General features: G+C 37.7%; 1 protein-coding gene across 1 annotated transcript in view; it reads right to left on the reverse strand.

The window, feature by feature from the left end:
• Positions 1-5,158: 5,158 nt before the first annotated feature.
• NSUN3 (NOP2/Sun RNA methyltransferase 3) overlaps positions 5,159-20,635 on the reverse strand; it is a 58,601-nt gene continuing 43,124 nt past the window's right edge. Inside the window, exon 6 of the mRNA XM_059922206.1 lies at positions 5,159-5,546. Within this exon, the coding sequence (XP_059778189.1) occupies positions 5,276-5,546 (271 nt within the window). The 3' untranslated portion in view covers positions 5,159-5,275. The remainder of the gene's footprint in view (positions 5,547-20,635) is intronic.

Consider the following 20,635-nt stretch of genomic DNA (forward strand, 5'->3'; position numbering starts at 1 on the left):
CAAGTTCTAGGAAATTTCCAGGAGTGTGAGTTGAAGACAAATAGAGACAAAAGGCATTGGAGGAGAGGTAGTAAAGGAATCAGGAAGGTGGGATATTTGATGGGTTTCCCACAGAGGTGTCGAATTCAGCCTGTGGCAGGAGTTCCAATGGAGAAGATATGAGCTAGATGCTAAAGTCCTCATTGAATGTAGTGGGTGTGACCAGATAGATGAATGTGTAAACTTTTTTGGGAGTTGTAATGTGCTTCCTAGGAGTATATCCGAAAACCTTCAGGCCTATCACAGTGTCCTTTGCTTTTGAAACATGCTTGACTGACTCAATCTAGACCCAAGCCCAGAGTGACGTTCCAGATCCCACCTAAACCTCTCCTGAACCATACCCCTGGTTCAAAAATCACCTCTGTTGAAACTATATCAAATTGCTTCAGCCAACTCAATACTATGGGGTGAAAAAGGAACCTGCTGAGTTAACTCTATACAGTTGGGTTAACTAAACAGCTGAAAATAATGCATCTATGGGCATAGCTATAGCTTCAATGCAAGATTTAACAAAGACTATCTGTACGAGGATATGTGACAAAAGTAATCGTTTTGAAGAACATGGGTAGTTTGTGTATGTCTGTTGTGTTTATTAAATACATTTGTTATAATCTAGGACTTACACTTAAGGTTTTTTATGATCAAGGGGGATGGCTATCAATGAAGCTAGTTATATTGGCTTTTCATGGCTAAAAATATCACACAATTTCCAGTGTCATCAGAGCTAGGTGCCACCAGCCTTCCCTTTTCTTAAGAGTTGACAGCTATGAGCTACAAACCCACAGTAATCCTGCCCTACTAACATCAATTCACGAGTCAGCACAAGTTCTCTGGTCCTCTCATTCCTCTGTCCCTCACCCCAGAGATTACTGTAATACCAGAATGGGGGTAAGGTCTACCATTTTTCGAAGGTCATTAACACCTTGTTTGGATGAGTAAATGAACAATCCTCTCTATTACTTAGTAATTATAAGCTAAAATAAGCCCAGTCCCTCTTTTCTCCTGTCACCATTGCTAATTCCTCTTAACTTTTCCCATTCTTATTAATATCTGCAATTTTACTCTCACTTGTTTCTAAGAACTAGGAAGAAACTGGGTGCTACTGTCCTGTTTCTTATTTTTCAATAGGCTATACATTTTTAGTCTGTTGATTCTGCTAGGTTATATAGTTATTTGTATGTAATGGGCTCTTCCACAGCAATATGCAACAGAAAATTCCTTTTGACAAGCCATAGCAAGCTTAATTGAGTCATGACGTATGCCGTCAAATAGCTTCCAATGAGTCAAACAGTACTTTTCCTAAGGTAGCATATGTTTCACTCAGTTTCAACATGACTATAGGGCCTCACATGACCAAAGAAATTACTTTCTTCATTTGTGAAAAGTTACAGAAGGGTATGGAGTTAATATTTGATTGAGCTAATTAAATTTTAAAGAGGTATATGTTCTACCAGGCTTTCTTCCTCCTTAGATCTAGTGAAAACTACTTTTTAAAAATCTTAGCATTGAATTAACAGGTCAATTTTTTAAGTTTGTTTTTTCATTCTATAGTTTAATTATTCCCTAATGAGAATCCCAAATCAATTCTTTTTAAATTTTCATTTTATTTTAAATGTCATATAATAAGTAATATTAATAGAAATGACTCTGTCAAGATAGTATTTCTGATTCTCTCCCATTGACTTTGCAGCCTGAAGCCATTCCAAATTCTGACATTACTTTTAATGTTTTCAGGACAGATGCTGTTAGGGCTTTCAGCACAAGTAGTAGATAATCAGCAGACATTTAGTTAACCTGTGAAGCTTCACCTGAATATCCTTCAGTTACCCAGGGGATCTGGGTGATATTATAGCTCCAATGTCAGCCTGAAGAGTAACATCAGTAATGGGCATCATACCTACTTCCCTCCCCAATGCAGCAATAAGGCAAGGCAAAGAAGACTGTAAACCATTGACCTGAACTATATAAATGGGCTGAACATAAAATTGTGCTGTTATATTCATCCCCAAAGCAAAATTTACCTAACATATAATACAAGTAGTCCCATTCAATTGCATCAAAGGACTTCTTGGCATCTAATAAAATTGTTGCTATTGGTTCCAGTTTTCTCTTTGTACTCCAGATGAGTTGCATTAGCCTATGCAGATCATCTGATACTTATCTCCAGACATAAAGTCTTCTTGGATAATGGCCTATTAGATTTGTGATTACTTTAGTCATGTAGCAAGTGTTCTGGTGTCTATTATTTTATGCTTAATATCCTTTTATCCCTGTATAAAAGAATATTTTTCATAATACTGTTAAGGAGGTAACATGCCATCTTCAGTATAAAGCCATATGGATATGCAATAGGATAAAGAACTGTAGGCTGCCTTGATTCTAAGCCACAGATAATGTTTGATGCTTTAAAAATTCAGTACAAACCATTTAAATGCATTACCTTTATTCATAGTCTATTTCTGAAACTAGGGGCTGTTCAGTGTGCTGATGGAAGAGACAAGTTAATGTGTTGGTAAGCAACCTAAATTTTATAAAGCTATTTTGAAAGTAACTAAATGCCACAGAAAGTAGTATCAATTACTCCTTGCTTTTCAATTGACATTGCAAGGCTGCTCCAAATCTATTCTTCAGTTCAGCATCTGCAAAGAAAAGGAAGGCACAGAACACCTCTATGGGAGATTTCTGGGTATTGCAATCACAAGAGGTACTTCTTTAAAACACAGCCTGAAATATTTCAAAATTGGATTTTTTCCCCAAGTATTAATTAACCCTTTCATGCCCTGAAAATAGAGAATTGCATACAAGGGGAAAGCTGAGCAATGGAGAATAAGGGTAAAGCCAGTTGATAATCTTGAGGGTTCCTATAACCTATATCTTGTGAGACAGCATAGAGTAGTGAGAAGGACCTGGCCTTTGGAACCAGTTTTAATCTTCGTTCCATTCTTTACTTACTAGAGTAGCTTGGCAAGCTAGGAGCAGCACTAAACTTGGGCTTTCTCAGTCACAAAATGTGGTCATGATACTCAGTCCTGGAGTTGTTTTTTGTTTTTTTTTTTTATAAATTTATTTATTTATTTATATTTATTTTTGGCTGTGTTGGGTCTTCGTTTCTGTGCGAGGGCTTTCTCCAGTTGCGGCAAGCGAGGGCCACTCTTCATCGCGGTGCGCGGGTCTCTCACTATCGCGGCCTCTCGTTGCGGAGCACAGGCTCCAGACGCGCAGGCTCAGTAGTTGTGGCTCACGGGCCTAGTTGCTCCGCGGCATGTGGGATCTTCCCGTACCAGGGCTCGAACCCGTGTCCCCTGCATTGGCAGGCAGATTCTTAACCACTGCGCCACCAGGGAAGCCCCCTGGAGTTGTTTTAAAGTTCAGAAAAGATAACACATTTATATAAAGAACTTAATCAAATATTTAACGCTCAATAAATGTCAGATGTTTCATTATAGTTATTGATAATAATAAAATGAGCTATATGTATATCTATATTTGCATTTTTCCGTAATCATAGAAAGGTCTAATCCAATAGCACATTGAGTGTTCAGATTAGGCTTTATGGCATTATGCTGGGAAAATAATGACATTCAACAAAGTGCACTGTGAAAATTTACTTTGTGATTAATCTACACAGAATAAATGCACTTTTTAAACCTATAGTATCTGAAGACGGGATTTCAAACTGAAAAAACAAACCAATAAGCACACACTAAAAAAACACACACACATAATAAAAGTCCTTTCCATTATTATTAATCTTCTGTATTAACTTGGTATATTTGATTGAGTCCAAGAGATCCAGCTTTTCTTCAAATATATTGGTTAGATATAAAGGAAACAAAATGGTTAATGCAATGAAGGTACAGAAATAACATTCTTCCTAGGACTTCCCAGTTAAAGGAGCCCAATTTTATATGCTTGCAAAAAAAAAAAAAAAAAAAATAGTAAATGAGCCAGGAGTTTAAAAGTATAGAATGTAATAATTCAAAAGGGTTCAGCTTCAGCAGAATTTTGTATTTCTATAGTCAGAGTTTTGTTTTTTTTAAAAAAACTAATTTCTAAATAGATAGAATCTTTTGAAATATGCTACATAATTTTTCTTAATAGTTGGAAAAATTTGTTTGGCCTCTGAGTAAAGCAATTTCTAGAGAAAACACATGATCAAAACCTGAGGCTAAAACCCTAAGTACACATACAGAAATGTACACAATATTCCCAGGATATGTATAAACAAGGAGAGCCACTTAGTAAATGGTATTAGGTTTTGGTAATAGTATAATCCACTCTCATTAGGCATCTCCCTTTTGTGCATTAATATGTGACATCATAGTCTCAGATAACATTTCATAACGCAGTGAAATAAAAAGCCCCTCCATATTGCAACTGTTAGATAATCAGATTCTGTAGTGTTCATTATGACTGCAATTATGTAGCAAAACTCTCCAAATATAGTTCAGTTATTGCAGTTATTAATCATTCTGGTTTTGTTTCACGTACTTGCTTTATAGCCTGCTGGATAGACTCCATTATTCTACAAGCTGAATGTAGAAAGTCAAACACGTGCATGTGAATCTGCTGTTCTAACGGCCTTTCAACATAATTTACCCTTTCAATTTGTATTTGTGAATACAAAAAAAAAGTGGAGAAATAAAGCTGGTGTCAATAGAGTCACTGACCTCTGCAGTAAACAGAAGATAGTTCTTAACAAAAAACAACTTGGCAAATAAGAAAAATCTATTTTGCTAGAACTAGAAATAGGCTGCTTAAGAAGTTAAGTCTCAGAATAGCAATCAGTTCTTATAGAAAAGGGGGAAAATAACCCTCAAAGAATCTACACATTTGATAAGGAAAAAAACGATAAGAGGGCCAGAAGATGTGCATTTTTAGAGGTTCAAAGCACCAACATTACAGATAGAAGGTATTTCTAAACACTTTATGCACAAAACCATATATTCTGATTAATTTAACTACAAAATGCCAAGTAAAAGACAGATTTATTATAGAGAACAAACACCATCTGCACCATCTTAAATCATTACTGTAGATGTATTTCTAGGAAAAAAATACACCTGAAAAGTTCTGAGATGCTAAAGTATTAACTAAATAGGATTCCAACAGACCCAGGGAAAGTGACTCCATTTTATTTAAATGTTAACACGTAGAGAGCCTACATGTTAAATAAATATAATAATACATTGACATGTTATCGATTTAATGGTTCACAAAATGCACATCACCAATTTCAAGTAGTCCATGATTTTTTCAATTTGGCTACATACATTGGGCCCCAGGCTTTGCCCTTATCTGGAATCACCAATAGCCCACATTCCTGGCCAGTGGGAGCAAATGTGAAGTCTTGGGAGCAAGTCCTTGCCATTTCCTTAATGTCCACAGGCATGATGTTACTGTAGGAGTTTAAAACTTCACTGATCACATCTTGATTTTCTGCCTTGGAAAGTGTACAAGTAGAATACACAAGTAGCCCTCCAGGACGTAAGGCCTTAATTGCAGACCTGCATGTAATCAGGAAAATGCAAAAGATTGGTTATGTACATTAAAAAGGAACTATGGGGGCTGAGGGCAAGAAAGCTTACATACTTGAAATTAACCCTATTCTGACTCTGACTGTAATAACTTTGGGTGTTTTCTAGCCTTACAACTACTTCTTTCTAATGTATCCCTGGATGACTGGGAAAATGATAATCAGACCAATCAACATGGGAAAGACAGAGAGTATGTTTGACTGGTTCATTGTTTTGTTCTTCTAAGGACCGGAGGATGGAGGCAGAGCATGGAATAATGGGTCTGTCTTTGAATATACTGAGTGGTACTAATGGGTAGGTGGGAAGGAGCATCTGAACTTCAGGAAAGGGGTTAGGGCTCAGTGATAGATGAAGTCATGCGAATGAACAGGATTTCCCAGGAAAAGAACAAGGAAAAAAAGTGGACTAAAGACAGAGAATGCCTATATGTGAAGACAGCAGAACTCAGAAAAAATTTAGAAGGTTTCTCCGGATAAAAGTATAGCTTTAGGGAAAAGATGGGAAGATTTTTTTTCCCCCAAGGGGAAGACTTGAACATATTTGTAGATGCAGACCCAGGAGAACAGTCCCAGGACTTCAGGCTGCAAATGGAGGAGTTAGCTTCAGAAAAGATGGGATTCCAGCTCTTCATCTGAAACAACAAGGGAGCATGAACAGGGAACCGAGACGTTCTAAGGTAAATGAAAGTTCACGATAGACAGCCTTGATAATAAGTGTGGAGGGGGAAGCAAGGTCATCTACTGAGAGAGAAAACTAGAAAAGTTTTAGTCCTGCTGCTGTGGTGATAACCCCAGAGCAATTACTAATCAAGAACTTTTTTTTTTTTTTAAGAAATCATGTTCCAGAACCTCTACTGGATTTAAAAGTACAGTCAGCCCCGTCTCAACCTATATTTAAACAACTAGAGCACCTCCCAATAACTAAGGTTTATAATAAAGACCCACATCATCAAAGCAAGTTCAAATTCTGTCTTCTATGTTCGATTATTAAAGGATTGAAAAATTCTAACTCAAGACAAGAAAACTGATGACGATTTTTTTCTCCTCTTTCTGTAGACATCCTTAACTATAATGTGTAATAAAAAATGTACTACCTCAAAAAGTAAAAAGGATAGAGAGAACCATTAACTAACAGTGAATTTCAACACATTTCTGAAAGATGATATGCAGATAGACGAGTAATAGTGAATGAAGAGAGTAGAGACAGCACTACAGCCACAGAGGGCATAATTTGACCTGCAGAACTAGAGGGGCTTGGGACCTGGAAAAGCCAGACGAAACGTGACAGGAGTAAAAAGTGAAAACAAAGATATTAATTCAAAGCATAGATAAGAAACCACAGATTTCAGACTCCCATATATGGCAAGTCAGGCAGCCAGGTAAAAGGTTGGAAGGTTTTTTTTAACTGAAGTATAGCTGATTTACAATGTTGTGTTAATTTTTGCTGTAGAGCAAAGCAATTCGGTTATACAGTCTTTTCCATATTCTTTACCATTATGGTTTATCACAGGATATTAAATATTGTTCTTGTGCTATACAGTAGGACCTTGTTTATCCATTCTATGTATAATAGTTTGCATCTGCTACTCCCAAACTCCCAATCCATCCCTCCCTCACCTCACCTCCCCCTTGGCAACCACAAGTCCGTTCTCTATGTCTGTGAGTCTGTTTCTGTTTCATAGATAAGTTCATTTGTGTCATATTTTAGGTTCCACATGTAAGTGATATCATATGGTATTTGTCTTTCTCTTTCTGACTTACTTCACCTGGTATGATAATCTCCAGGTCCATCCATGTTGCTGAAAATGGATTATTTCATTCCTTTTTATGGCTGAGTAGTATTCCATTATATACATGTACCACATCTTCTTTATCCATTCATTTGTCGATGGACATTTAGGTTGTTTCCATGTCTTGGCTACTGTGAATAGTGCTATGAACATAGGGGTGCATGTATCTTTTTGAATTATAGTTTTCTGTGGATATATGCCCAGGAGTGGGATTGCTGGATCGTATGGCAACTCTACTTAATAGCTTTTTGAAGAACCTCCATACTGTTTTCCATAATGGTTGTACCAACATACATTCCCACCAACAGTGTAGGAGGGTTCCCTTTTCTCCACACCCTCTCCAACATTTCTTATTTGTAGACTTTTTAATGATGGCCATTCTGACTGATGTGAGGTGCTACCTCGTTGCAGTTTTGATTTGCATTTCTCTAATAATTAGTGATGTTGAGCAATTTATCATGTTCCTGTTGGCCATCTGTATGTCTTCTTTGGAGAAAAGTCTATTTAGGTCTTCTGTCCATTTTTTGATTGGGTTGTTTGTTTTTTTTTTTGTTGAGTTCTATGAACTGTTTGTATACTTTGGACATTAAGCCCTTGTCAGTCGCATTGTTTGCAAATATTTTCTCCCATTCTGTAGGTTGTCTTTTAGTTTTGTTTATGGTTTCCTTTGCTGTGCAAAAGCTTGTAAGTTTGATTAGATCCCATTTGTTTATTTTTGCTTTTATTTCTATTGCCTTTGCAGACTGACCTAAGAAAACATCGGTACAATTTATGTCAAAGAACATTTTGCCTGTGTTCTCTTCTAGGAGTTTTATGGTATCATTCTTATGTTTAAGTCTTTAAGCCATTTTGAGTTTATTTTTGTTTAGGTGTGAGGGAGTGTTCTAACTTCACTGATTTACGTGCAGCTGTCCAACTTTCCCAACACCACTTGCTGAAGAGACTTTCTTCCAGTTGTATATTCTTGCCTCCTTTGTCAAAGATTAATTGACCATAGGTGTGTGGGTTTATTTCTGGGCTCCCTATTCTGTTCCCTTGATCCACATGTCTGTTTTTGTGCCAGTACCATGCTGTTTTGATTACTATCACTTTATAGTATTGTCTGAAGTCTTAGAGGGTTATGCCTCCTGCTTTGTTTTTGTTCCTCAGGATAGCTTTAGCAATTCTGGGTCTTTTATGGTTCCATATAAATTTTTGGATTACTTGTTCTAGTTCTGTGAAAAATGTCATGGGTAATTTGATAGGGATTGGATTTAAACTGTAGATTGCTATGGGTAGTATGGCCAATTTAACAATATTAATTCTTACAATCCAAGAGCATGGGATATCTTTCCATTTCTTTGAATCATCTTTAATTTCCTTTACAGTTTTATAGTTCTCAGCATATAAGTGTTTTACCTCCTTGGTCAGATTTATTCCTAAGTATTTTTTGGGGGGGTTGTAATATTAAAAGGTATTGTTTTTTTACATTCCCTTTCTGATATTTCATTGTTACTATAAAGAAATACAACTGATTTATGTATGTTAATCTTGTATCCTGCTACCTTGCTGATTTATCAGTTCTAGGAGTTTCTGTGCAGAATCTTTAGGGTTTTCTATATAGAGTATCATGTTATCTGATATAATGACAATTTTACCTCTTCCCTAAAAGTCAGAAGCTTTTTAATCTAAGAAAGTTGAATAAACTATTTAGGGAGACCTAAGGCACCCTCCCCCAAACCAAAGACTTCTGCATTCAGCAAATCATAAAGTGATATCACCAGGCAAAAATTATCACCCTTAAAATAAACCTCCTAGTACTTTACTGTCCCATTATTAAATAAGAATGTACAATGAAGGATAATTAAGGGTGAGAAATGCTTACGCAATATGTGAGATCAAAAGTAAAAGAAACAAACAAAAAATGGCCTACGAAGAAACAGAAAATTCAGGGAACAAGAGACATAACAAGACCTTATAAATGCAGAAAGATCAGCAAAAATACAGGACCCACAAAACAATAAGAGAATGCCATGAAACAGGACCAAGAAGAGGGCTCTTCGAAACGAAATACATGTTTATCAAAATAATATTTTATAGAAGTGTTTGGAAGTTAAGGTTGAAAAATCTTCCAAAAAAGCAGAACAACAGATTGACTGAAAATGACACAGGGAAGATTAATCAAGCAGGTCCAAATTTCAGTTAACAGGAGTACTGGAAAGATAGTACAGAGAATTGGGGGAGGGGGACTTGAATTAGTGAAATAAGAATTCTCTAGAGATGAAAAGAAGTGTTCAGATTAAAATAGCTCATCAAAAGGCTAGAATATCCATTATTATATATTCAGCATCTATTATGGGCATTGTTCTAGATGTTGGGTATACCCTGAAATAGAACAACAATAAAAAAAAAACCCTCACTTTCATGAAGCTTACATTCTAGCTGGGGGAGAAAGACTACAAAAATAAGTAAGTCTGTCATGGACTGAATTGTCCCTTCAAAATTCATATGTTGAAGCCCTAACCCCCAATACCTCAGAATGTGACTGTATTTGGAGATAACATCTTTAAAGAGGTAACTGAGTTAAAATGAGGCCATTAGGGTGGGCCCTAATCCAATATGGCTGGTGTCCTTATAAGAAGAGGAAATTTGGACACAGAATTACAGAGGGAAGATCAAGTGAAGACACAGGGCGAAGACAGCTATCCAAGCAGAGAGGCCTCAGAAGAAACCAACCCTGCGGACACCTTGATCTCAGACTTCTAGCTTTCAGAACTGTGAGAAATATCTGTTGTTTAAGCCATTCAGTCTGTGGTACTGTGTTATGGTAGCCCTAGCAAACTAATACAAAGTATTTACACATATATGCACATACATATACAAACACATACACACACATAATATATACACATACACACACATATATATGTATGCATGTGTGTATGTTTGCACGTGTGTTTTCCCCCACCAAGCAATTCTCCAATTCTCTGCAAACAATGACTGCATGTCCCACAATTTATTTCAATTCTAACACTATCCACCTGGTCCCACAAGACTGCCCTTCAAATGCCAACTGCAAGTCCAAGTCTTCGGCACTTCTGACACACTGGTTATAAAATGGGGTTCCCACAAACCCCTCCTTGGGTTAAATAATTTTCTAGAATGGCTCTCTTACTTACTATGTTACTGATTTAATATTACAAGATACAATGCAGGGGGACTTCCCTGGCGGCCCAGTGGTTAAGACTTTGCCTTCCAATGCAGGGGGTGCGGGTTTGATCCCTGGTCGGGGAGCTAGGATCCCACATGCCTTGTGGCCAAAAAAAAAACAAAACAAAACATAAAACAGAAGCAATATTGTAACAAATTCAATAAAGACTTAAAAAAAAAAAAAAAGATACAATGCAGGAACAGCCAGATGGAAGAGATGCACAGGGCAAAGTATGCCCTCTCCAGGCACACCACCCTCCCAACACCTCCTCTCCACCCTGAAAGCCCTGCAAATCTCTTCAGTGACGGTTTTTTAGAGGCTTCATTAAATAGGTGTAATTGATTAAATCATCGGCCACTGGTGATTGAACTCCATCTCCAGCCCCTCTCCCATCCCTAAAGAGGGGGAGGGGTGGAGCTGAAAGTTCCAACCCTTTAATTATACAGTCAGTTCCCCTGGCATCCAGTCTCCCATCCTTAGGGGCTACCCCAAAGTCACCTTATTAACATAAACTCAGGTATGGTTGAAAGGGCTTGTTATGAATAATAAAAGTTGTTCCTTTCACCCTTACCAAAGCCAGCTATTATAACAAAAGACGTTCCTATCACTCTTATCACTTAGGAAATTACAAGGGTTTTAGGAGCTCTGGCCTGGAACCAGGAACAAAGATGAAATATATATTCACAATATCACAGTTTGCTTATTTTTTAATTTAGTGATAGGTTCTATAAAGAAAATTAAATCAAGGTAAGAGGATTAGGAGTGCCTGGGTGGTAACAGGGATTGCAGTTTTAAGTAGGATAATTAGAATAGGATGACACTTCAAGAAGTGACATCTGAACAAAGACCTGAGAAGAGAAGGTAAGGAAGTGGGCCGTGTAGATATTTGAGGGAAGAGCATTCTGCACAAAAGGAGTAGCCAGTGCAAAGACCCTCAGACATGTTCGAGGAAGGAGGAGGCCAGTGTCGCTGTAGCACAGGGAAGTGGTGGTAGGATAAGATGAGATCAGGGAGCTAAGAGGAGAGGGTGCAGAGGGTCTGACACAACACTGTCAAAACTCCAACCTTATAGTGAATGAAAAACATCCACATTTAGATGCATTATTGTTAAAATTTTAGAACTTTGAGAACAAAGGAAAAATGCTAAATGCCTCCAGAGAGAAGAACTGGTTGCCTCTAAGGGTCCAGGAATCAGACTGGCATCTGTGGAGCAGTGTACTCCAAATCCTGGGAAAAAGGCAATTTAAAGTGGATGCTATTTACTGCCACACTGTCAAATAAATATATAGGAGGGAGACAGAAACTTTCAGATATCTGATGACTCAGAAATTTTACCTCTAGCAGAATGAGGAGGTAAATCAAGAAAGAAGAGAAATGTGACACAGAAAACAGTGAACGCTACAGAGGAGAACAATGAAGGGAGTGAAGCCCCAGAATGATAACTGCATGGGAGCCCTTAGAGGGTAACTACTAACTAACTTAGAAGGAGAGGGAGACTCCAGGGAGAAGTGAGAAGGGAGAGAAGAGATGAAATGACTGAAAACTGAGAAAACCTTGAAGATTTGATACATGCACCTGGGGTGGGTGTGTAGGGGGAAGAAGAAGAGAGAGAGAGTCTGTTCCATCTAATCTGATTTTAAGAAAATTTTCCTCTCAGCGTCATCCTGATCACAACACTGAACCAATAGAGAAGGAAATTTAATTCTAATGTATTAGTCCATTCTGCAGTGAACAATAAAACAACATATATTGATTATTGGTCCTCAATGTTCAGAATCATTCCATAAACTTATCTTAGTAATGTTTCAGAACAGATTATAAAATCTCAGAAAGAATACTGTCAACCTTCACAACATAAACATGAAGGTGAAGGTATAAGACACTGTGAAGTAGAGGGGAGAAACGTAAGATGGGGTGGGGATGTAAATATTGTTATATTACAAAAAGAGAAACCAAGAGCTATTGCTCTAATTATCTCAAAAAAGAAAAAAAGAATAAAGCTTGAAGTGTGTTTAGAGAGACTCTCTACCACTAACAGAACAAGAAATGTAGATATAAGTGTGAAGCACTAAGTTTCCAAGCTGACTGAGGGAGAAACTGTAACAGGGTGAGAACACAGATTGTAGAGTGCTGTGAAGAGGTAAGGGAGGTATAAGTGAGATAAGCCCAAGCAAAAAGTCAGAGCAGGCACACCTCAGAGATATGGCAAGTTTGGTTCCAGATCACAATAAAGCAAATAAAGTAAATCACAATAAAGCGAGTCACAAATTTTTTGGTTTCCCAGTGCATAAAAAAGTTATGTTTACACTATACTGTAGTCTATTAAGTGTGCAATAACATTGTCTAAAAAAATGTACATACCTTAATTAAAAAACACTTTATCGGGGGCTTCCCTGGTGGCGCAGTGGTTGAGAATCTGCCTGCCAATGCAGGGGACACGGGTTCGAGCCCTGGTCTGGGAAGATCCCACATGCCACGGAGCAACTAGACCCGTGAGCCACAACTACTGAGCCTGCGCGTCTGGAGCCTGTGCTCCGCAATAAGAGAGGCCGCGACAGTGAGAGGCTCGCGCACTGTGATGAAGAGTGGTCCCCACTCGTCGCAACTAGAGAAAGCCCTCACACAGAAAACGAAGACCCAACACAGCCAAAAATAATAAATAATAAATAAATAAATAAATAAATAAATAAATAAAAAAGCACTGGGCTAAAGCATTGCCTTCCAGGGAACACTTTCTCTAAAAAACAAAAAACCAAAAAAACAAAAAACAAACAAAAAAAAACACTTTATTGCTGAGAAATGCTAACCATCTGAGCCTTCAGCAAGTTGTAATATTTTTGCAACAGTAACATCAAAGATCATTGATCACAGATCACCGTAACAAATACAATAATAATGAAAAGTTTGAAATATTGTTAAAATTACCTAAAAGTGACACAGAGACACAAAGTGAACAAAGGGTGTTGGAAAAATGGTGCCAACAGACTTGCTGGACACATGGTTGTCACAAACCTTCAATTTGTAAAAACATAGTATCTGAGAAACACAATAAAACAAGGTGTGCCTGTAGTTAATGCCTAAGGTTGACAAATGAAGTAATAAAGGATAAACAATTATTTAGAGGTTTAGGAGTGACCTGAAGAATAAATAAAGTATAAATAATTTTAAGTGCTTGCCTTTGAGGAGTAAAGCTAGGGGAAGATGGGGGAGTGGTAGGGGTAAATTACTTTTAAGTAAAAGCTCATTTATATTTTTAATTTTTTACCCATGTCATGTATTTCTATGATAATACAAATTAAAGGGTAGCTATGACAGTAGTATAAATATTAGAAATTTTCCCATAGAGGTCAGTTGTTTATTTGTTCTTTTAATTTTGACTATTAAGGGATTAACTCTCTGGAAAACTCATTCCCTGAGGTCCAGATAACTAAAATTGTATGGTATCCAGTATTTCTGGTCTTCTCATATATCCACTTACTGATAAAAAAAAAAATTGGGAGGTGACTACCAATTTACAGTAGCTTACCACTGTAAGCCTACTTAACCTTCAGTGTTTGCTGTTAATTTCTTTTCTTAATTAAAAAAAATTTTTTTATTTTTAAATATTAATTTTTATTGGAGTATATTTGCTTTACAATGTTGTGTTAGTTTCTACTACACAGTAAAATGAATTAGCTATACATATATATATATATACATATATATATATACACATATATATATATGTATATATATATATATATGTATATAAATATATATATATATACATATCCCCTCTTTTTTGGATTTCCTTCCCAATTAGGTCACCACAGAGCATGAGTAGAGATCCCTGGGCTATACCGTATGTTCTCATTAGTTATCTATTTTTTACATAGTATCAACAGTGTATATGTGTCAATTCCAATCTCTCAGTTCCTCCCACCCTCCCCCTTCCACCCTTGGTATCCATACATTTGTTCTCTATGTCTGTGTTTCTATTTCTGCTTTGCAAATAAGATCATCTATACCATTTTTCTAGATTCCACATATATGCGTTAATCTACGGTATTTGTTTTTCTCTGTCTGCCTTCACTCTGTATGGCAGTCTCTAGGTCCATCCACGTCTCTACAAATGACTCAGTTTCGTTCCATTTTATGGCTGAGTAATATTCCATTGTATATATGTACCACATCTTCTTTATCCATTCCTCTGCTGATGGACATTTAGGTTGCTTCCATATCCTGGCTATTGTAAATAGTGCTGCTATGAACATTGGGGGGCGTGTGTCTTTTTGAATTATGGTTTTCTCTGGATATATGCCCAGTAGGGGGATTGCTGGGTCATATGATAGTTCTTTTTTTTTTTTTTTTTAATCAGTCAACAATTTTATACACATCACTTTATACATGTCAATCCCAATCGCCCAATTCAGCACACCACCATCCCCACCCCACCGCAGTTTTCCCCCCTTGGTGTCCATACGTTTGTTCTCTACATCTGTGTCTCAACTTCTGCCCTGCAACCCGGTTCATGTGTACCATTTTTCTAGGTTCCACATACATGCATTAATATACGATATTTGTTTTTCTCTTTCTGACTTACTTCACTCTGTATGACAGTCTCTAGATCCATCCACGTCTCAACAAATGACTCAATTTCGTTCCTTTTTATGGCTGAGTAATATTCCATTGTATATATGTACCACATCTTCTTTAGCCATTTGTCTGTTGATGGGCATTTAGGTTGCTTCCATGACCTGGCTATTGTAAATAGTGCTGCAGTGAACATTCGGGTGCATGTGTCTTTTTGAATTATGGTTTTCTCTGGGTATATGCCCAGTAGTGGGATTGCTGGGTCATATGGTAATTCTGTTTTTAGTTGTTTAAGAAACCTCCATATTGTTCTCCATAGTGGCTGTATCAATTTACATTCCCACCAACAGTGCAAGAGGGTTCCCTTTTCTCCACACCCTCTCCAGCATTTGTTGTTTGTAGATTTTCCGATGATGCCCATTCTAACTGGTGTGAGGTGATACCTCATTGTAGTTTTGATTTGCATTTCTCTAATAATTAGTGATGTTGAGCATCTTTTCTTGTGCTTCGTGGCCGTCTGTATGTCTTCTTTGGAGAAATGTCTACTTAGGTCTTCTGCCAATTTTTGGATTGGGGTGTTTGTTTCTTTAATATTGAGCTGAATGAGCTGTTTATATATTTTGGAGATTAATCCTTTGTCCGTTGATTCGTTTGCAAATATTTTCTCCCATTCTGAGGGTTGTCTTTTCGTCTTGTTTATGGTTTCCTTTGTTGTGCAAAAGCTTTGAAGTTTCATTAGGTCCCATTTGTTTATTTTTGTTTTTATTTCCATTACTCTAGGGGGTGCATCAAAAAAGATCTTGCTGTGATTTATGTCAAAGTTTTCTTCCTATGTTTTCCTCTAAGAGTTTTATAGTGTCCAGTCTTATATGTAGGTCTCTAATCCATTTTGAGTTTATTTTTGTGTATGGTGTTAGGAAGTGTTCTAATTTCATTCTTTTACATGTAGCTGTCCAGTTTTCCCAGCACCACTTATTGAAGAGACTGTCTTTTCTCCATTGTATATCTTTGCCTCCTTTGTCATAGATTAGTTGACCACAGGTGTGTGGGTTTATCTCTGGGCTTTCTATCTTGTTCCATTGACCTATGTGTCTGTTTTTGTGCCAGTACCATATTGTCTTGATTACTGTAGCTTTGTAGTATAGTCTGAAGTCAGGGAGTCTGATTCCTCCAGCTCCGATTTTTTCCCTCAAGACTGCTTTGGCTATTTGGGGTCTTTTGTGTCTCCATACAAATTTTAAGATGATTTGTTCTAGTTCCGTAAAAAATGCCATTGGTAATTTGATAGGGATTGCATTGAATCTGTAGATTGCTTTGGGTAGTAGAGTCATTTTCACAATGTTGATTCTTCCAATCCAAGAACATGGTCTATCTCTCCATCTGTTGGTATCATCTTTAATTTCTTTCATCAGTGTCTTATAGTTTTCTGCATACAGGTCTTTTGTCTCCCTAGGTAGGTTTATTCCTACGTATTTTATTCTTTTTGTTGCAATGGTAAATGGGAGTGTTTCCATAATTTCTCTTTCAGATTTTTCATCATTCGTGTATAGGAATGCAAGAGATTTCTGTGCATTAACTTTGTATCCTGCAACTTCACCAAATTCATTAATTAGCTCTAGCAGTTTTCTGGTGGCAGTTTTAGGATTCTCTATGTATAGTATCATGTCATCTGCAAACAGTGACAGTTTTACTTCTTCTTTTCCAATTTGTATTCCTTTTATTTCTTTTTCTTCTCTGATTGCCATGGCTAGGACTTCCAGAATTATGTTGAGTAATAGTGGTAAGAGTGGACATCCTTGTCTCGTTCCTGATCTTAGAGGAAATGCTTTCAGTTTTTCACAGTTGAGAATGATGTTTGCTGTGGGTTTGTCATATATGGCCTTTATTATGTTGAGGTAGGTTCCCTCTATGCCCACTTTCTGGACAGTTTTTATCATAAATGGGTGTTGAATTTTGTCAGAAGCTTTTTCTGCATCTATTGAGATGATCATATGGTTTTTATTCTTCAATTTGTTAATATGGTGTGTCACATTGATTGATTTGCGTATATTGAAGAATCCTTGCATCCCTGGGATAAATCCCACTTGATCGTGGTGTATGATCCTTTTAATGTGTTGTTGGATTCTGTTTGCTAGTATTTTGTTGAGGATTTTTGCATCTATATTCATCAGTGATATTGGTCTGTAATTTTCTTTTTTGGTAGTGTCTTTGTCTGGTTTTGGTCTCAGGGTGATGGTGGCCTCATAGAATGAGTTTGGGAGTCTTCCTTCCTCTGCAATTTTTTGGAAGAGTTTGAGAAGGACAGGTGTTAGCTCTTCCCTAATGTTTGATAGAATTCACCTGTGAAGCCATCTGGTCCTGGACTTTTGTTTGTTGGAAGATTTTTAATCACAGTTTCAATTTCATTACTTGTGATTGGTCTGTTCATATTTTCTGTTTCTTCCTGGTTCAGTCTTGGAAGGTTATACCTTTCTGAGAATTTGTCCATTTCTTCCAGGTTGTCCATTTTATTGGCATAGAGTTGCTTGTAGTAGTCTCTTAGGATGCTTTGTATTTCTGCAGTGTCTGTTGTAACTTCTTTTTCATTTCTGATTTTATTGATTTGAGTCCTCTCCCTCTTTTTCTTGATGAGTCTGGCTAATGGCTTATCAATTTTGTTTATCTTCTCAAAGAACCAGCTTTTAGTTTTATTGATCTTTGCTATTGTTTTCTTTGTTTCTATTTCATTTATTTCTGCTCTGATCTTTATGATTTCTTTCCTTCTGCTAACTTTGGGTTTTGTTTGTTCTTCTTTCTCTAGTTTCTTTAGGTGTAAGGTTATATTGTTTACTTGAGATTTTTCTTGTTTCTTTAGGTAGGCTTGTATAGCTATAAACTTCCCTCTTAGAACTGCTTTTGCTGCATCCCATAGGTTTTGGGTCGTCGTGCTTTCATTGTCATTTGTCTCTAGGTATTTTTTGATTTCCTCTTTGATTTCTTCAGTGATCTCTTGGTTATTTAGTAACGTACTGTTTAGCCTCCATGTGTTTGTGTTTTTTTACGGTTTTTTCCCTGTAATTCATTTCTAATCTCATAGCGTTGTGGTCAGAAAAGATGCTTGATATGATTTCAATTTTCTTAAATTTACTGAGGCTTGATTTGTGACCCAAGATGTGATCTATCCTGGAGAATGTTCCGTGCGCACTTGAGAAGAAAGTGTAATCTGCTGTTTTTGGATGGAATGTCCTATAAATATCAATTAAATCTATCTGGTCTATTGTGTCATTTCAAGCTTGTGTTTCTTTAATAATTTTCTGTTTGGATGATCTGCCCATTGGTGTAAGTGAGGTGTTAAAGTCCCCCACTATTATTGTGTTACTGTCAATTTCCTCTTTTATAGCTGTTAGCAGTTGCCTTATGTATTGAGGTGCTCCTATGTTGGGTGCATATATATTTATAATTGTTATATCTTCTTCTTGGATTGATCCCTTGATCATTATGTAGTGTCCTTCCTTGTCTTTTGTAACATTCTTTATTTTAAATCTATTTTATCTGATATGAGTATAGCTACTCCAGCTTTCTTTTGATTTCCATTTGCATGGATATCTTTTTCCATCCCCTCACTTTCAGTCTGTATGTGTCCCTAGGTCTAAAGTGGGTCTCTTGTAGACAGCATATATATGGGCCTTGTTTTTGTAACCATTCAGCAAGTCTGTGTCTTTTGGTTGGAGCATTTAATCCATTCACGTTTAAGGTAATTATCAATATGTATGTTCCTATGACCATTTTCTGAATTGTTTTGCGTTTGCTTTTGTAGGTCCTTTTCTTCTCTTGTGTTTCCCACTTAGAGAAGTTCCTTTAGCATTTGTTGTAGAGCGGGTTTGGTGGTGCTGAATTCTCTCAGCTTTTGCTTGTCTGTAAAGCTTTTGATTTCTCCATCAAATCTAAATGAGATCCTTGCTGGGTAGAGTAATCTTGGTTGTAGGTTCTTCCCTTTCATCACTTTAAGTATATCATGCCACTCCCTTCTGGCTTGTAGAGTTTCTGCTGAGAAATCAGCTGTTACCCTTATGGGAGTTCCCATATGTATGTTATTTGTCATTTTTCCGTTGCTGCTTTCAATAATTTTTCTTTGTCTTTAATTTTTGCCACTTTGATTACTATGTGTCTCGGCGTGTTTCTCCTTGGGTTTATCCTGTATGGGACTCTCTGTGCTTCCTGGACTTGGGTGGCTATTTCCTTTCCCATGTTAGGGAAGTTTTCGACTATAATCTCTTCAAATATTTTCTCTGGTCCTTTGTCTCTCTCTTCTCCTTCTGGGACCCCTATAATGCGAATGTTGTTGCACTTAATGTTGTCCCAGAGGTCTCTTAGGCTGTCTTCATTTCTTTTCATTCTTGTTTCTTTAGTCTGTTCCGCAGCAGTGCATTCCACCATTCTGTCTTCCAGGTCACTTATCCATTCTTCTGCCTCAGTTATTCTGCTATTGATTCCTTCTAGTGTAGTTTTCATTTCAGTTATTGTATTGGTCATCTCTGTTTGTTTGTTCTTTAATTCTTCTAGGTCTTTGTTAATCATTTCTTGCATCTTCTCAATCTTTGCCTCCATTTTTATTCTGAGGTCCTGGATCATCTTCACTATCATTACTCTGAATTCTTTTTCTGGAAGGTTGCCTATCTCCACTTCATTTAGTTGTTTTTCTGGGGTTTTTTCTTGTTCCTTCATCTGGTATATAGCCCTCTGCCTTTTCATCTTGTCTATCTTTCTGTAAATGTGGTTTTTGTTCCACAGGCTGCAGGATTGTAGTTTTTCTTGCTTCTGCTGTCTGCCCTCTGGTGGTTGAGGCTATTTAAGAGGCCTGATGGGAGGCTCTGGTGGTGGGTAGAGCTGACTGTTGCTGTGGCAGTCAGAGCTCCGTAAATCTTTAATCCACTTGACTGTTGATGGGTGGGGCTGGGTTCCCTCCCTGTTGGCTGTTTTGCCTGAGGCAACCCAACACTGGAGCCTATCTGGGCTCTTTGGTGGGGCTAATGGCAGACTCTGGGAGGGCTCATGCCAAGGAGTACTTCCCAGAACCTCCACTGCCAGTGTCCTTGTCCCCACGGTGAAACAGAACCAGCCCCCACCTCTGCAGGAGACCCTCCAACACTAGCAGGTAGGTCTGGTTCAGTCTCCCCCAGGGTCATTGCTCCTTCCCCCGGGTCCTGATGCGCACACTATTCCGTGTGCGCCCTCCAAGAGTGGGGTCTCTCTTTCCCCTAGTCCTGTCGAAGTCCTGCAATCAATTCCCACTAGGCTTCAAAGTCTGATTCTCTATGAATTCCTCCTCCCGTTGCCAGACCCACAGGTTGGGAAGCCTGACGTGGGGCTCAGAACCTTCACTCCAGTGGGTGGACTTCTGTGGTATAAGTGTTCGCCAGTCTGTGAGTCACCCACCCAGCAGTTAAGGGATTTGATTTTACTCTGATTGCGCCCCTCCTACTGTCTCACTGTGGCGTCTCCTCTGTCCTTGGATGTGGGGTATCCTCC

The sequence above is a fragment of the Balaenoptera ricei genome, chromosome 4 (assembly GCF_028023285.1).
Source record: "Balaenoptera ricei isolate mBalRic1 chromosome 4, mBalRic1.hap2, whole genome shotgun sequence".
Taxonomy (NCBI): Eukaryota; Metazoa; Chordata; class Mammalia; order Artiodactyla; family Balaenopteridae; genus Balaenoptera; species Balaenoptera ricei.